The sequence below is a fragment of the Thalassophryne amazonica genome, chromosome 6 (assembly GCF_902500255.1).
Source record: "Thalassophryne amazonica chromosome 6, fThaAma1.1, whole genome shotgun sequence".
Taxonomy (NCBI): Eukaryota; Metazoa; Chordata; class Actinopteri; order Batrachoidiformes; family Batrachoididae; genus Thalassophryne; species Thalassophryne amazonica.
The window spans coordinates 120681581-120696310 of record NC_047108.1 but is presented as its reverse complement, the minus strand read 5'-3'; the positions used below and the strand labels follow the sequence as shown (position 1 = coordinate 120696310).

At 40.5% G+C, this 14730-nt stretch overlaps 1 protein-coding gene across 1 annotated transcript in view; it reads left to right on the top strand.

Annotated features, from left to right (window-relative positions):
* Positions 1-7416: 7416 nt before the first annotated feature.
* Positions 7417-14730, top strand: part of plekhn1 (pleckstrin homology domain containing, family N member 1) — a 34208-nt gene continuing 26894 nt past the window's right edge. Inside the window, 4 exon segments of the mRNA XM_034173282.1 lie at positions 7417-7595; positions 10057-10147; positions 10303-10464; positions 14428-14508. Of these exon segments, the coding sequence (XP_034029173.1) occupies positions 7522-7595; positions 10057-10147; positions 10303-10464; positions 14428-14508 (408 nt within the window). The 5' untranslated portion in view covers positions 7417-7521.

The window sequence follows — 14730 nt, the reverse complement described above, 5'->3', positions numbered from 1 at the left end:
TCTCCCACGATCGCTCAGTTTAGATGGGTGGCCAGCTCTAGGAAGAGTCCTGGTGGATCCAAACTTCTTCCATTTATGGATGATTGAGGCCACTGTGCTCATTGGGACCTTCAAAGCAGCAGAAATGTTTCTGTACCCTTCCCCAGATTTGTTCTTTGAGACAATCCTGTCTCAGAGCTCTACAGAGCTCTCTCTTCATGCTGGGTTTGTGCTCTGGCTGTCAGCTGTAGGACCTTATATGTAGACAGGTTTGTGTCTTTCCAAATCGTGTCCAATCAACTGAATTTACCGCAGGTGGACAATTAAGCTGCAGAAACATCTCAAGGATGATCAGTGGAAACAGGATCCACCTGAGGTCAATTTTGTGCTTCATGGCAAAGGCTTTGAATATATGTGATGTCTTGGTTTTATATTTTTAATCAATTTGCAAAAATAAAAAACAAACAAAAACAAAGCAAAACAAAAAAAATTTCACATTGTCATTATGGTGTATTGTGTGTAGAATTTTGAGGGAAAAAATGAATTTCATCCATTTTGTAATAAGGCTGTAACATGACAAATTGTGGAAAAAGTGAAGCTCTGTGGATACTTTCCCGATGACAATAGTTATATTTGCTGGTTTATATGTTTTATTGTCACTTGATGTTCAACTTAAATTGTTCTTATGTATGTAAAATGTTATTTTATTGCTGTGTTTTGATGGTGTATTATGTTGAGCACTTGGTCATTGTCATCTACTTGAAAGTGCAATATAAATAAATTATTGTTACCATTATATTCTCAAAATCAGATTACTTTGTCGTTGGCTGACTTGCAATCATTTCCCCATTTGGCTCATATTGGGTCTATTTTGTTCAGGCTTGACTGAGAACAGACACCCCACCCCCCCCCCCCCCCCCACCCCCATCTTACCTGTACGTGCTGCCATACAATTACATATTGCATTACTTCTTATAACTTTGCACTGTATTTGGAACAGCTGGTGTTTTTTTTTCTTTTCAAATTAGCAGAATTGCCAAGTGGTTAATGGGCTTGGTTTCAGTGCAGAAGGTTCCGGGTTCAAATCCCACCCCTGCCACATTTCTCCATGTAATGTGGAGTTGCGTCAGGAAGGGCATCCGGTGTAAAACATGCAGATCCACCTTGGATTTGCTGTGGCGACCCCGAGTGCAAACAAGGGAGCAGCCGAAGGGACTTACTTTACTTACATGCAGTTGTATCATATCGTTCCCCGGTGATACTTGATTTCCAAAATGACACTGCACAGTAAATTTTGCAGAGTAAAATATACTCTGCTGGGACTGCATTTGGTCCCAGTCCAAGTATACTCTGTCACAAATCAAATCAAATCAAATCAATTTTATTTATATAGCGCCAAATCACAACAAACAGTTGCCCCAAGGCGCTTTATATTGTAAGGCAAGGCCATACAATAATTACGTAAAAACCCCAACGGTCAAAACGACCCCCTGTGAGCAACCACTTGGCAACAGTGGGAAGGAAAAACTCCCTTTTAACAGGAAGAAACCTCCAGCAGAACCAGGCTCAGGGAGGGGCAGTCTTCTGCTGGGACAGGTTGGGGCTGAGGGAGAGAACCAGGAAAAAGACATGCTGTGGAGGGGAGCAGAGATCAATCACTAATGATTAAATGCAGAGTGATGCATACAGAGCAAAAAGAGAAGGAAACACTCAGTGCATCATGGGAACCCCCCAGCAGTCTAAGTCTATAGCAGCATAACTAAGGGATGGTTCAGGGTCACCTGATCCAGCCCTAACTATAAGCTTTAGCAAAAAGGAACGTTTTAAGCCTAATCTTAAAAGTAGAGAGGGTGTCTGTCTCCCTGATCTGAACTGGGAGCTGGTTCAACAGGAGAGGAGCCTGAAAGCTGAAGGCTCTGCCTCTCATTCTACTCTTACAAACCCTAGGAATTACAAGTAAGCCTGCAGTCTGAAAGCGAAGTGCTCTATTGGGGTGATAAGGTACTATGAGGTCCCTTAGATAAGATGGGACCTGATTATTCAAAACCTTACAAGTAAGAAGAAGAATTTTAAATTCTATTCTAGAATTAACAGGAAGCCAATGAAGAGAGGCCAATATGGGTGAGATATGCTCTCTCCTTCTAGTCCCTGTTAGCACTCTAGCTGCAGCATTTTGAATTAACTGAAGGCTTTTCAGGGAACTTTAAGGACAACCTGATAATAATGAATTACAATAGTCCAGCCTAGAGGAAATAAATGCATGAATTAGTTTTTCAGCATCACTCTGAGACAAGACCTTTCTAATTTTAGAGATATTGCGCAAATGCAAAAAAGCAGTCCTACATATTTGTTTAATATGCGCATTGAATGACATGTCCTGATCAAAAATGACTCCAAGATTTCTCACAGTATTACTAGAGGTCAGGGTAATGCCATCCAGAGTAAGGATCTGGTTAGACACCATGTTTCTAAGATTTGTGGGGCCAAGTACAATAACTTCAGTTTTATCTGAGTTTAAAAGCAGGAAATTAGAGGTCATCCATGTCTTTATGTCTGTAAGACAATCCTGCAGTTTAGCTAATTGGTGTGTGTCCTCTGGCTTCATGGATAGATAAAGCTGGGTATCATCTGCGTAAAACTGAAAATTTAAGCAATGCCGTCTAATAATACTGCCTAAGGGAAACATGTATAAAGTGAATAAAATTGGTCCTAGCACAGAACCTTGTGGAACTCTATAATTAACCTTAGTCTGTGAAGAGGATTCTCCATTTACATGAACAAATTGTAATCTATTAGATAAATATGATTCAAACCACCGCAGTGCAGTGCCTTTAATACCTATGACATGCTCTAATCTCTGTAATAAAATTTTATGGTCAACAGTATCAAAAGCAGCACTGAGGTCTAACAGAACAAGCACAGAGATGAGTCCACTGTCTGAGGCCATAAGAAGATCATTTGTAACCTTCACTAATGCTGTTTCTGTACTATGATGAATTCTAAAACCTGACTGAAACTCTTCAAATAGACCATTCCTCAGCAGATGATCAGTTAGCTGTTTTACAACTACCCTTTCAAGAATTTTTGAGAGAAAAGGAAGGTTGGAGATTGGCCTATAATTAGCTAAGATAGCTGGGTCAAGTGATGGCTTTTTAAGTAATGGTTTAAATACTGCCACCTTAAAAGCCTGTGGTACATAGCCAACTAATAAAGATAGATTGACCATATTTAAGATCGAAGCATTAATTAATGGTAGGGCTTCCTTGAGCAGCCTGGTAGGAATGGGGTCTAATAGACATGTTGATGGTTTGGAGGAAGTAACTAATGAAAATAACTCAGACAGAACAATCGGAGGGAAAGAGTCTAACCAAATACCGGCATCACTGAAAGCAGCCAAAGATAACGATACGTCTTTGGGATGGTTATGAGTAATTGTTTCTCTAATAGTTAAAATTTTATTAGCAAAGAAAGTCATCAAGTCCTTACTAGTTAAAGTTAAAGGAATACTTGGCTCAATAGAGCTCTGACTCTTTGTCAGCCTGGCTACAGTGCTGAAAAGAAACCTGGGGTTGTTCTTATTTTCTTCAATTAGTGATGAATAGTAAGATGTCCTAGCTTTACGGAGGGCTTTTTTATAGAGCAACAGACTCTTTTTCCAGGCTAAGTGAAGATCTAAATTAGTGAGACGCCATTTCCTCTCCAACATACGGGTTATCTGCTTTAAGCTGCAAGTTTGTGAGTTATACCACGGAGTCAGGCACTTCTGACTTAAAGCTCTCTTTTTTCAGAGGAGCTACAGCATCCAAAGTTGTCTTCAATGAGGATGTAAAACTATTGACGAGATACTCTATCTCACTTACAGAGTTTAGGTAGCTACTCTGCACTGTGTTGGTATATGGCATTGGAGAACATAAAGAAGGAATCATATCCTTAAACCTAGTTACAGCGCTTTCTGAAAGACTTCTAGTGTAATGAAACCTATTCCCCACTGCTGGGTAGTCCATCAGAGTAAATGTAAATGTTATTAACAAATGATCAGACAGAAGGGAGTTTTCAGGGAATACTGTTAAGTCTTCAATTTCCATACCATAAGTCAGAACAAGATCTAAGATATGATTAAAGTGGTGGGTGGACCCATTTACATTTTGAGCAAAGCCAATTGAGTCTAATAATAGATTAAATGCAGTGTTGAGGCTGTCATTCTCAGCATCTGTGTGGATGTTAAAATCGCCCACTATAATTATCTTATCTGAGCTAAGCACTAAGTCAGACAAAAGGTCTGAAAATTCACAGAGAAACTCACAGTAACGACCAGGTGGACGATAGATAATAACAAATAAAACTGTTTTTTGGGACTTCCAATTTGGATGAACAACACTAAGAGTCAAGCTTTCAAATGAATTAAAGCTCTGTCTGGGTTTTTGATTAATTAATAAGCTGGAATGGAAGTTTGCTGCTAATCCTCAATTATTATATCATTTACTAACAGGGACTTAGAAGAGAGAGACCTAATGTTTAATAGACCACATTTAACTGTTTTAGTCTGTGGTGCAGTTGAAGGTGCTATATTATTTTTTCTTTTTGAATTTTTATGCTTAAATAGATTTTTACTGGTTGTTGGTGGTCTGGGAGCAGGCACCGTCTCTACGGGGATGGGGTAATGAGGAGATGGTAGGGGGAGAGAAGCTGCAGAGAGGTGTGTAAGACTACAACTCTGCTTCCTGGTCCCAACCCTGGATAGTCACGGTTTGGAGGATTTAAGAAAATTGGCCAGATTTCTAGAAATGAGAGCTGCTCCATCCAAAGTGGGATGGATGCCGTCTCTCCTAACAAGACCAGGTTTTCCCCAGAAGCTTTGCCAATTATCTATGAAGCCCACCTCATTTTTTGGACACCACTCAGACAGCCAGCAATTCAAGGAGAACATGCGGCTAAACATGTCACTCCCGGTCCAATTGGGGAGGGGCCCAGAGAAAACTACAGAGTCCGACATTGTTTTTTGCAAAGTTACACACGATTTAATATTAATTTTAGTGACCTCCGATTGGCGTAACCGGGTTGGCGGTGTACACGGGGCTTCTGTTTAGGGCTACGCTTCTTCCTCACAGTCACCCAGTCGGCCTGCTTTCCCGGCTGCTCGGGATCTGCTGGAAGGGAACTAACGGCGGCTAAGCTACCTTGGTCCGCACCGACTACAGGGGCCTGGCAAGCTGTAGAATTTTACACAGTGCGGAGCCGAGTCTCCAATTCGCCCAGCCTGGCCTCCAAAGCTACGAATAAGCTACACTTATTACAAGTACCATTACTGCTAAAGGAGGCTGAGGAATAACTAAACATTTCACACCCAGAGCAGAAAAGTGCAGGAGAGACAGGAGAAGCCGCCATGCTAAATCGGCTAAGAGCTAGTAGCTACGCAGATTAAACAGCTAACAGATACAGCAAAACACCGCTGTGCTCCAAAACAGGAAGTGATACAATACCGCAGTGAGAGCCAACCACCGCCGCCAATCACAGTGCTAAGTCAGTTCTGTCACAGTGTAAAGTCAACTGTATCACGCTGTGAGTGACTTTTATTGGAACTGAAAGACTTGTTTGACAGGATGCTACAGAGCTTTCTCTTATCGTGCCCGTTTTCTCTTATCGTGCCCCTGTTCTGTGGAATGATCTCCCTGCGTCAATAAAACAGTCAGATTCTGTGGAGACTTTCAAGTCCAGACTTAAGACGCACTTATTTTCTCCTTCATATGGCTACCATACTGGTATAGTCAACCCAGTGTTACGGACTGTTGTGATTCAGCAGCACGAAACATACATTAATCTATTTGTTCTTCATATTGTCATGAAAAGTGCTAAATTTGTCATCATGGGAGCACAAATTCATTCTAATTCAAAGTGCAGCTGGGGGGGGGGGGGGGGGGGGTTGGGATAGTTAGGGTTAGGGTTGGAGATAGGAGTAGGGTTAGTAGTAGTGTTAGTAGTAGTGAGTTAAAAAAGAAACCGTCACAAAAAATACATTTGAATCATTTCATGATTTGAATCAAAAACGTGAGACTGGGCTGACCATAGTATGTTACTATGCTTTTTACTCTTTTGAATTCATTTTATTAGTAAACGAAGCGTGCCGCGGCCCCAGCTTCATCTAAAGTCTGGGTCTTTTAGTGAAGCTTAGGGCTAGTGGCCAGCGATCACCTTCATATTTCCTGTTTTCCTTGTTGCTTAATGCTGTCAAATTATACTGTATTTGTTGTCTTTCTGATGCCTGATTCTGTTTTTTTGTTTATTTTTCTCTCTGTTTGAGGTGCGGCTCCATCCAGAGATGGGTTTGGTATCTGTTTCTGAAACCCTCCTGTCCTGTGCACCGTCAACATTTCTTGTGTATTTGTTTTGTGAATTGTTTTGTAATTTGTGTCGTAGCATGGCCCAAGCAGAGGGTCACCCCTTTGAGTCTGGTCTGCTTGAGGTTTCTTCCTCAAATCATCAGAGGGATTTTTTTTTCTTTACCACTGTCGCCTGTGTGCTTGCTCTGGGGATTGGTAACGTTACAACTTACTTGTGTGAAGCACCTTGAGGCAACTTTTTTTGTGATTTGGTGCAATATAAATGAAAATAAATTGAAAAAAAAAAAGCGGAAGAGCTGATTTCACTCTCTTATTGAGTGTATTTAACTGTATGTGGTAAATGGTAAATGGACTGTATTTATATCGCGCTTTTCCATTTGCATCAGACGCTCAAAGCGCTTTACAATTATGCATCACATTCACCCCGATGTCAGGGTGCTGCCATACAAGGTGCTCACTACACATATGGAGCCCAAGGGCCCTTAGTGCTTTTCCAGTCAGGCGGGGATTTGAACCCAGGATCTTCTGGTCTCAAGCGCAACACCTTAACCACTAGACCAGATATGTGGATTATGTGGATTTGGACCAAATGTTATCCTGGCAGAGTATATTTTACTCTGCAAAATTTACTGTGTGTTTCAAATATATGTGTGGATAACAAACAGACTCTTTAAAGGTTGAAGGCATTTTTCATGCCCAGGCATGTCAGAGGAAACTAGCATTTTTTTTTTTTTTGATTGACACCACCATCCAGTTTTCAGTGACCTCACAATGAGATCCATTTGGCTCCTGGAAGGTGTGAAATGTCACTCAACCCCCCTTCACTTCCTCACCCCCTTCTATTCTTTGTTGTTGGGACTTTTCACAGACGGTAGGTGTGAGACTCACTCCACACACACACACACACACACACACACACACACACACACACACACACACACACACACACACACACACACACACACACACACACACACACACACACACACACACACACACACACACACACACACACACAAAATGACAAGATCAAGCTCCACCCCTTTTATGCAGACACACCCTCTCAGCAGTCTGTCTATAGATGTCTCACCCGGCCCTCTCCTGCCTCAGTACAAGTCTGACTTCAGCAGGGATCGAGCTGCACACTTGGATTACACTCAGACGTCACAGAGGAGCACAACAGGGCAGCACTCAGCGCCTCACCATGGGGAGCAGCATGTCATGTGTCCCGCAGCACAACTTCAGGTTCTCCAGTAAAAGTTTCATACGCAGGAACAGGTAAGAAGACTTGAATCCACATATTATTCTGTGGACTGTGTCACAGCACATGTCGAGCCCTTGAGGCCGGTTACTTGTTTGACTCTGTGTTTTGGCTTAAAGGAATTCCTGGTATTCCTCCGGGGTTTGATCTATGACAGGTTACACTAAGGTTGTGAATTCTGTCAGGATCAGGATGATCCTGGAGCAGTGCCTGCCTGGACACCGGTGCCACTGATCCACTTACCAGCAGCTGACAGTCAGTGTGGTCTTCCTCCAAAATCAGGACTTAACCCCTTAAATGATCACATTCACAAACAGATAATTACAGTCATTAACAAATGATATCTAAATTATTACCTGGGACATGTGAGGTGACAGCTTGTTGGATGTAGATCCACTTGATTATGTCTCTTTGTCCTCCAGTGAAAACTGATTTCTACCATTTTTTGACACTAGTGTCAAGAAAGTTAAATTAAAAGTCACCTTTTGTAAATTTTACAAAGGATTTTTACTTCTCCGCTGTAAGAAATTAAATGATGTATTTGCTTACGGTAATCCATTTATGTCAACCGGACTGATCAAACCTGCTCAAAGCAACCTGTAACAAATTATTACAATTAATTGTCTCATATTTCGTTTCAAAAACCATGTTTTATCAGGCATAACTCCACAAGATAAATATAACATTTCATTTCTTACACTGTAAATAAAATGCTTATTCTATCAATAAATTAGAAATTAACTTCTTTATTTAAACTGAATGAAACAAATGAGATGAAGAGTGTAGATGAGTGCAGCCTTCTGACTGTCTACGCCCGGGCATGTTGCACACAGACCAGCTCGCTCAGCTGCAGCAACACATCTGATTAGAATTAGCTCTCTGATTGGATCTGTGGTGTGTCTGTCCACCGTTGTCCCCTCAAGAAGAGCATCCAGCATAAGACCTGAAATCAAAAGAGGTTACTACTGGATTTGGTTCATAGTGAAGTCACCCCACTGCAAACTCACCCCAGGTTAAGTCACCCCACTCTAGTAACACAATATTTCAATTCTTATATGTTCATGTAATAAATTATTTCTGCACACCAGTGTCATAATACACTGTTCTTACTCACGTTTTGTGAGTGAGATGATGTTTTAAGGTTTTAATGTAATTGTCAGGTAAAAAGCCCATTGATGGGAGAAGCAGGGGGCACTGCCCATCTATACATCACACCGGCAAGTCCCTAACTTTAAACTAGTCATTCTTAATTAATTTTAAAAATGAGCATGGATAGCTGGAGTGGGGTGACTTCACTCGCTACCCTGGATTTGTGACTATTGCCATTCAATTCTGTAACCGTTGGGTTTCAAACACAGTCACTGATACACCTTCCAAAGTTATTGTGTGTGAACAATACATTCAGTGTTCCAGCTCCTTTTGTTGGTGATCCAGGCCCCGGGCTCAAGCATTCCCCCAGAGGTCAGGACAGCAGCGAATGTTTGGCGTGCACATCATAACTATGTACTATCTACACCCATTCCTCTTTCTGCAGGTTGCATCAGTGTGCATGATTATCATATTTCTCTCACGGTTTTAGCGCTTTTAATAAAGAGACGTAACAGAATTTTATGGCTTACAAGGTAGTCATCTGCTCATCTAACGACATGGCTTCGAATGTGGACTTCCTGATCACACAGACCTTGATTCCCACCAGGCAAACACAAGCCTTCACTGTTGGCCAAGGGCACTGACACACACACACACACACACACACACACACACACACACACACACACACACACACACACACACACACACACACACACACACACACACACACACACACACGCACACACACACACACACACACACACACACACACACACACACACACACGCACACACACACACACACACACACACACACACACACACACACACACACACACACACATGCAGATAAGCAAATATACTCCAGATTAAGATTGCAAACGCTGGCTCTGAGCCTTATCATTGCAGCGGGGGATCTTGCTTATAACCAAGCGACACTAACGGTAATAGATGAGCACATGTAAAACAAAGAGGGACATTGAATGCTGATTTTCCTCCCAGTGTGTCCATCAGAGACACAACAGCTGATTGTTCTACCATGTAAATGTGACTATAGGAGAAAAGAAGCGCTCCAGTTAATTCATGGCACAAAACCATGGAGACAAAGTCATTAAAAAGATGTAAAAAAAAAAAGTTTGCATTGTATTTTGCACCTTGATTATAACTGAAAAGGGAAAAATTCAGCAGTGCTGATCTGCTGATTTGAAATGCAAAGCAGTGCAGCAGAGACGGTTTTATTTAGGTCATCTCTCCATCTGACAACAGCAGACAATGTAGCCCATATGTGGAAGTGGTTCCTTGTTGTTGCTGTTAGGAAATGTGCAGGAAACATGGAATCGACGCAGAGCGAGTGCTAACAGGTGGTTTTCTCTTTTTCTCCGGGCAGCAGCCGTCTATTTCGCAAGAACAATCCCCAAGAGGGACAAGAAAAGTCAAACAGCATCATCAATATCCTGTGCACCGTTACCCCCAGGAAGGTAAAAAAAAAAAAAAACTTCCTGTGAACTCCTTTAGACGTATACCCAAACCATAATGTGCAGCTCAGTCATCTACATTCCCAACTCCATTATAACTGTCAAACCGTGTGTGTTAAATTTTTTGATTGAGCACATTGTCATCATCACATTTGCAGGAAATGTCTTCAAAAGATCTGCAGACGATAGAGAACATAAAATGGGATCCTCAGTTCCCATATGACCTGGCCAGTGGATGGAAGAAAAGCAGCATCAATGTGAAGAATTACGGACGGATGATCCACAGCTCTAAAGTTCGCTTTCGCTTCGTTCACTGCCAGGTAAGACGGGCAAACAAAGTCTTTTTGTTTTTTAATGACCGGACATTAATATGTCAATGCAATGCTACCAGTGCCTCAATGATTCGACCCAGGTTTCTAAACCCTACATGAGCACGTCCAATGTGTATTTGGTGTATTAATGTGCATATTTTGTTTTTAATTGGCCATTATACAAGCCGGTATCTGAAAAACCTTTAGTCCTTGAATTAGACAATTAAGGAAATGTTTTATATGTCTGTTCCAAGCAAGTATAGATTAGAATAGAATAGAATAATTTAATTTAATTTAATTAGCTTATAATGCACCAAATCACAGCAAGGCGCCTTACATAAAACAAGTCAACATAGAATAGTCTTTATTGTCATTGTATGGGGGGGATGTACAATGAAATTGGGGGTGCTCCCGCACAGTTACTGTACACCACAAAAAACAAAACAATATATACACACTGTATGAAGTAATGCAAAAAAAGGTGTATATACAATATGTATATATATATATATGAATGTAACATATGAATAAAGTACAGTTTAAAAAGTGGCTGTAAACATTTAGGGCTGTGATTGTGAACACTTGGGGGCAGAGACACCAGTGCTGTTAAGGTGCTAAAAGCATTTTGAGTTTCCTCCCAACAATTTTGTTCAGTGAAATGTTTCTAAAAATGATCATGTGCATTTTTCATCCAAGTACAAGTCATATTCATATTGGGCCTGGGCGATACGAATGCTCACAGCATGTTGAGATGAGGCTTTATGTTGAAGAAAATCACGGCGGTTTGAACAGTCCCATGACTAGGATTCAAAGATTTACCATTACGTTGTTGGCTGGGTTGCATCTCTGTGGACGATCATCCAATGAAATCAATTCCCATGTGATTAATTAGCATATTATATAGCTGTTTTCAGTCGTGTGACCATAGAGATCGTGTGACTTTTGGTTATACGGCACATTTCATTCTTGGAGTCAACTGTGGAGACATTTTTTTGCGACTTGTCGGTTGCTGATTTCAACTTCTGTATTCTCATTTATTGGAAAATTAGTTTCGGTGTCGCAAGGTTTTTGTTGTTGCTTTTATTTTATTTTTTATGCAAATTCCTTCTGGTCACATGAGGGTTACATCACGTGGCTGCTGAACGTCGGGCTGGCGTCGACTTCTTTATGACCACTCTCAGCTGCCGTGTCTTTGTCATGTGTTTAGTAGTTGTGGTGGTGTGTGTGACCCCGACTTCAATCAAACCAGACACTTTTGTTTTGCAGCCTGCAATTGTCATTAAGTTCTGATTTCTCTCGTACCTGTGATGGTTTCATAGAATACCACCTTTTCAAGTTTTTTAGTGAAAGATAATTTCTCTTAAACTTAAAAGATATCGATCATGTACATGTATTTTATTCACATTAATGTATTTATGTGTATATTTGCACTTACTGCTTTTACCCAAAAGACAAATTTAAGTTTACTTTAATGGGTCTAAGCTTCTGGATGCATCTATTTGGGATGACCGAGCCTGCAATGACACATCGTTCCAGTCGAAACCAAGAAAACAGGTGGAGAGTATGAGGATGTAGCTCTGCAGCCACCAAACACACTGAAAATTGCTGCTGGCATTGAATTGACGTGCTGGCTGGCTGCGAATGATCCAATCAGTTTTCTGCAGAGCCGACCGCAGCCTGTGTTTGAACACGCTCACTGCTGCTGCAGTTGTGAAACATCTCAGAGAGAAAACCTGAGGGTAGAGAGGAGCTCCTCTGATCCCGGCCACTGATAGCACACAGACCGGTTCCTCGTTGTGGGAATCGCAAGTCTTACTTGTGAGCTGTGACACAACAGCGCTGTCAAAGGGGAAAAGAGAAAGATTGATGGGATGAGCCAAAGAACACATTGTGTTATAACAGGAAACACTGCCACAAAGGAAAGGAACACGTATTACTTAAGATGGGAATAGTGGAGACGTACGTGAGAAGACATACGCGGTCTAAAAGAACTGAGTATTGCTCAAAGTTTGCAGTAAATGACGAAATTCCTGCGTTTCTGCAAACCCGCCGGAACATTTGAAGGTGCTCCATGAATCGACAAATGATGCAACATTATGTCATTAAGAACAAGATGTTCAAATATTAAAGTCAGAAACCCATCTGTGATTAATCAAGAATAATTAGAATAATAGTATGATTCAGACAACTTTATTGATCCCAAAAAGGGCAATTACGTTTACGCTCCAATTACCTCAGACAAGATACAGCAATTAATCCACAATTATTACTTGTTTACCGTAATAATGGCACACATCAAAATTAAAGACAACACATATACATTTGAGGTTGTTTATGTGCTCTAAACTTGAAGCAGTCCATCATCCGAATTGAGGCAAAGTAATAATAATAATAATAAAAAATTTATTTATAAAGCACCTTACATTTGGCAAGCAAATCTCAAGGCACTACCATAAAAATACAATAAAACACAGTAGAATGGGAGAAAACAAAAAGTGGGTGAAGGCCTCAGCAGGAGAGGCCCGCGCCGCCCAGCTTGGGGGTTGAAGGCTGATGGTTGAAAAGGCTTTTAAGAGTCTGAGATTTTAACGAATGGAGTTAAAATCTCACTTCAGTCAAAATGCCAGTTCAGTCTCACATAATTTTTTAATGATAGTCACGAAATGTAGTAGATTTTTGTGACATGATCACCCCTTGCTGACTAATTTGGCAGTTTAACCCTAACCCTAAAGCCGCCCTGTGTCACCCCAATATATCGTGATACAGTCACAAAATATTTAGATTTAAATCTACTACATTTTGTGACTGCATCACAAACTGATGTAAGACTGCATAATGCATTATGGGGTGTCCATGGACCCTTTGCAAGTTATAAACATTAGTTTTGTTTATTTTAAAATGCCATTAAAATCTACTGAATGTTTACTTAAAGGGCTAAGAAATTTTACAGGGACAGAAAATAAGGCTGGCTGTTTTTTTTTGTTTGTTTGTTTTCAACAATGTATTGTGAAATTGGAAAGTTGTTTAATTAGATTTATACCCATTTCAGTTTTTTAGATTCAGTTAGCTTTTTAATAATGTTATGTTCCATAAGCTTTATAGTCAGTCTGTGTGGTTTCATTCCAGATGGAAGAATTCCAGTTGGACACATTCCAAATTAATTCCAGTGAGACAAATTTAGTAATAAAGAGGCCGAATACACTAAATATTAACCCAAACAGTAACTACACACTATTTTTTTTTCAACAAAATGTCATAAAAATTTCACAAAATAATCAATATATTAAATATTTTTTGTGAATGTGATTGTAAATTTCAATTGATATACCAGATAATTTTCTCGTAACATACGCAGCCATTTCTGCGTAATAGATATGCAGCACAATGCAACTCAATGCAGGCCCGGTGTGAAAAGGGCCTCAGTCAATCAGCTGATGCAAAAGTTAGAAACTAGCTAAGCTGAACATTTATAGACAACTGACACAGTCTAAATCCAGAAACTCCGAAGGTAACTAAGTCAAGTAGAAGTAAAGTGGTCAAGTAGGTTCTGTTAACCTACGACAATGCCGTCTATGACAGACTGGACCACGGAGCAACAATGGCAGTGAGACAAGCAAACGAGACGTTTGGTTAACGTCAAGAACTGGTATGACCCACTTTAGGGGTGAATGAAACTGTACCGTTACAGGAATGAATATGGGAAATATTTTGTTGTACAACTTGCTAGTACAGGTACGAAAAATATAAAACTGTCTCGTAGCCTTCAAACTGTTGTTTTTACCTTCATTGTGTGTGTCATCTGCTCTCATTTTTGACTGAAAATGAAAAAAGTAGCTGTGCATCATTTGTGAGTACAAAAGTTTGGCGTTTTATTCTCGTATGGATCAGATACTGATAGAATTTGTGGGCACTATTTCTGCATTCGTCTGCTGTTTCTCCTCAGTTCTTTCTCTTTTCTCATTATATATGCAGGATGTACACGACTGCTACCTGGATCTCTTTCAGACGCATCTTCATTTTGTCTCCAACAACACAACGGGACTCACATACCAGGTAAATTTATTCTTTAAACCCACACAATATTAGAACAAAAAGCCCACAACCCCTTCGAACTCATGTTTTGACTGGTACTTTATATCATTTGAAGCAGTGACTTATGTAATGCCATCATAGTTTTACGAGACTCTAAACCAGCCGTGTTGGCAAACATTGTGTGCGATTATGTTTTACCCAAAGCACGAGCTGCCATTAATCATCATCATACTGTGTCTGCTT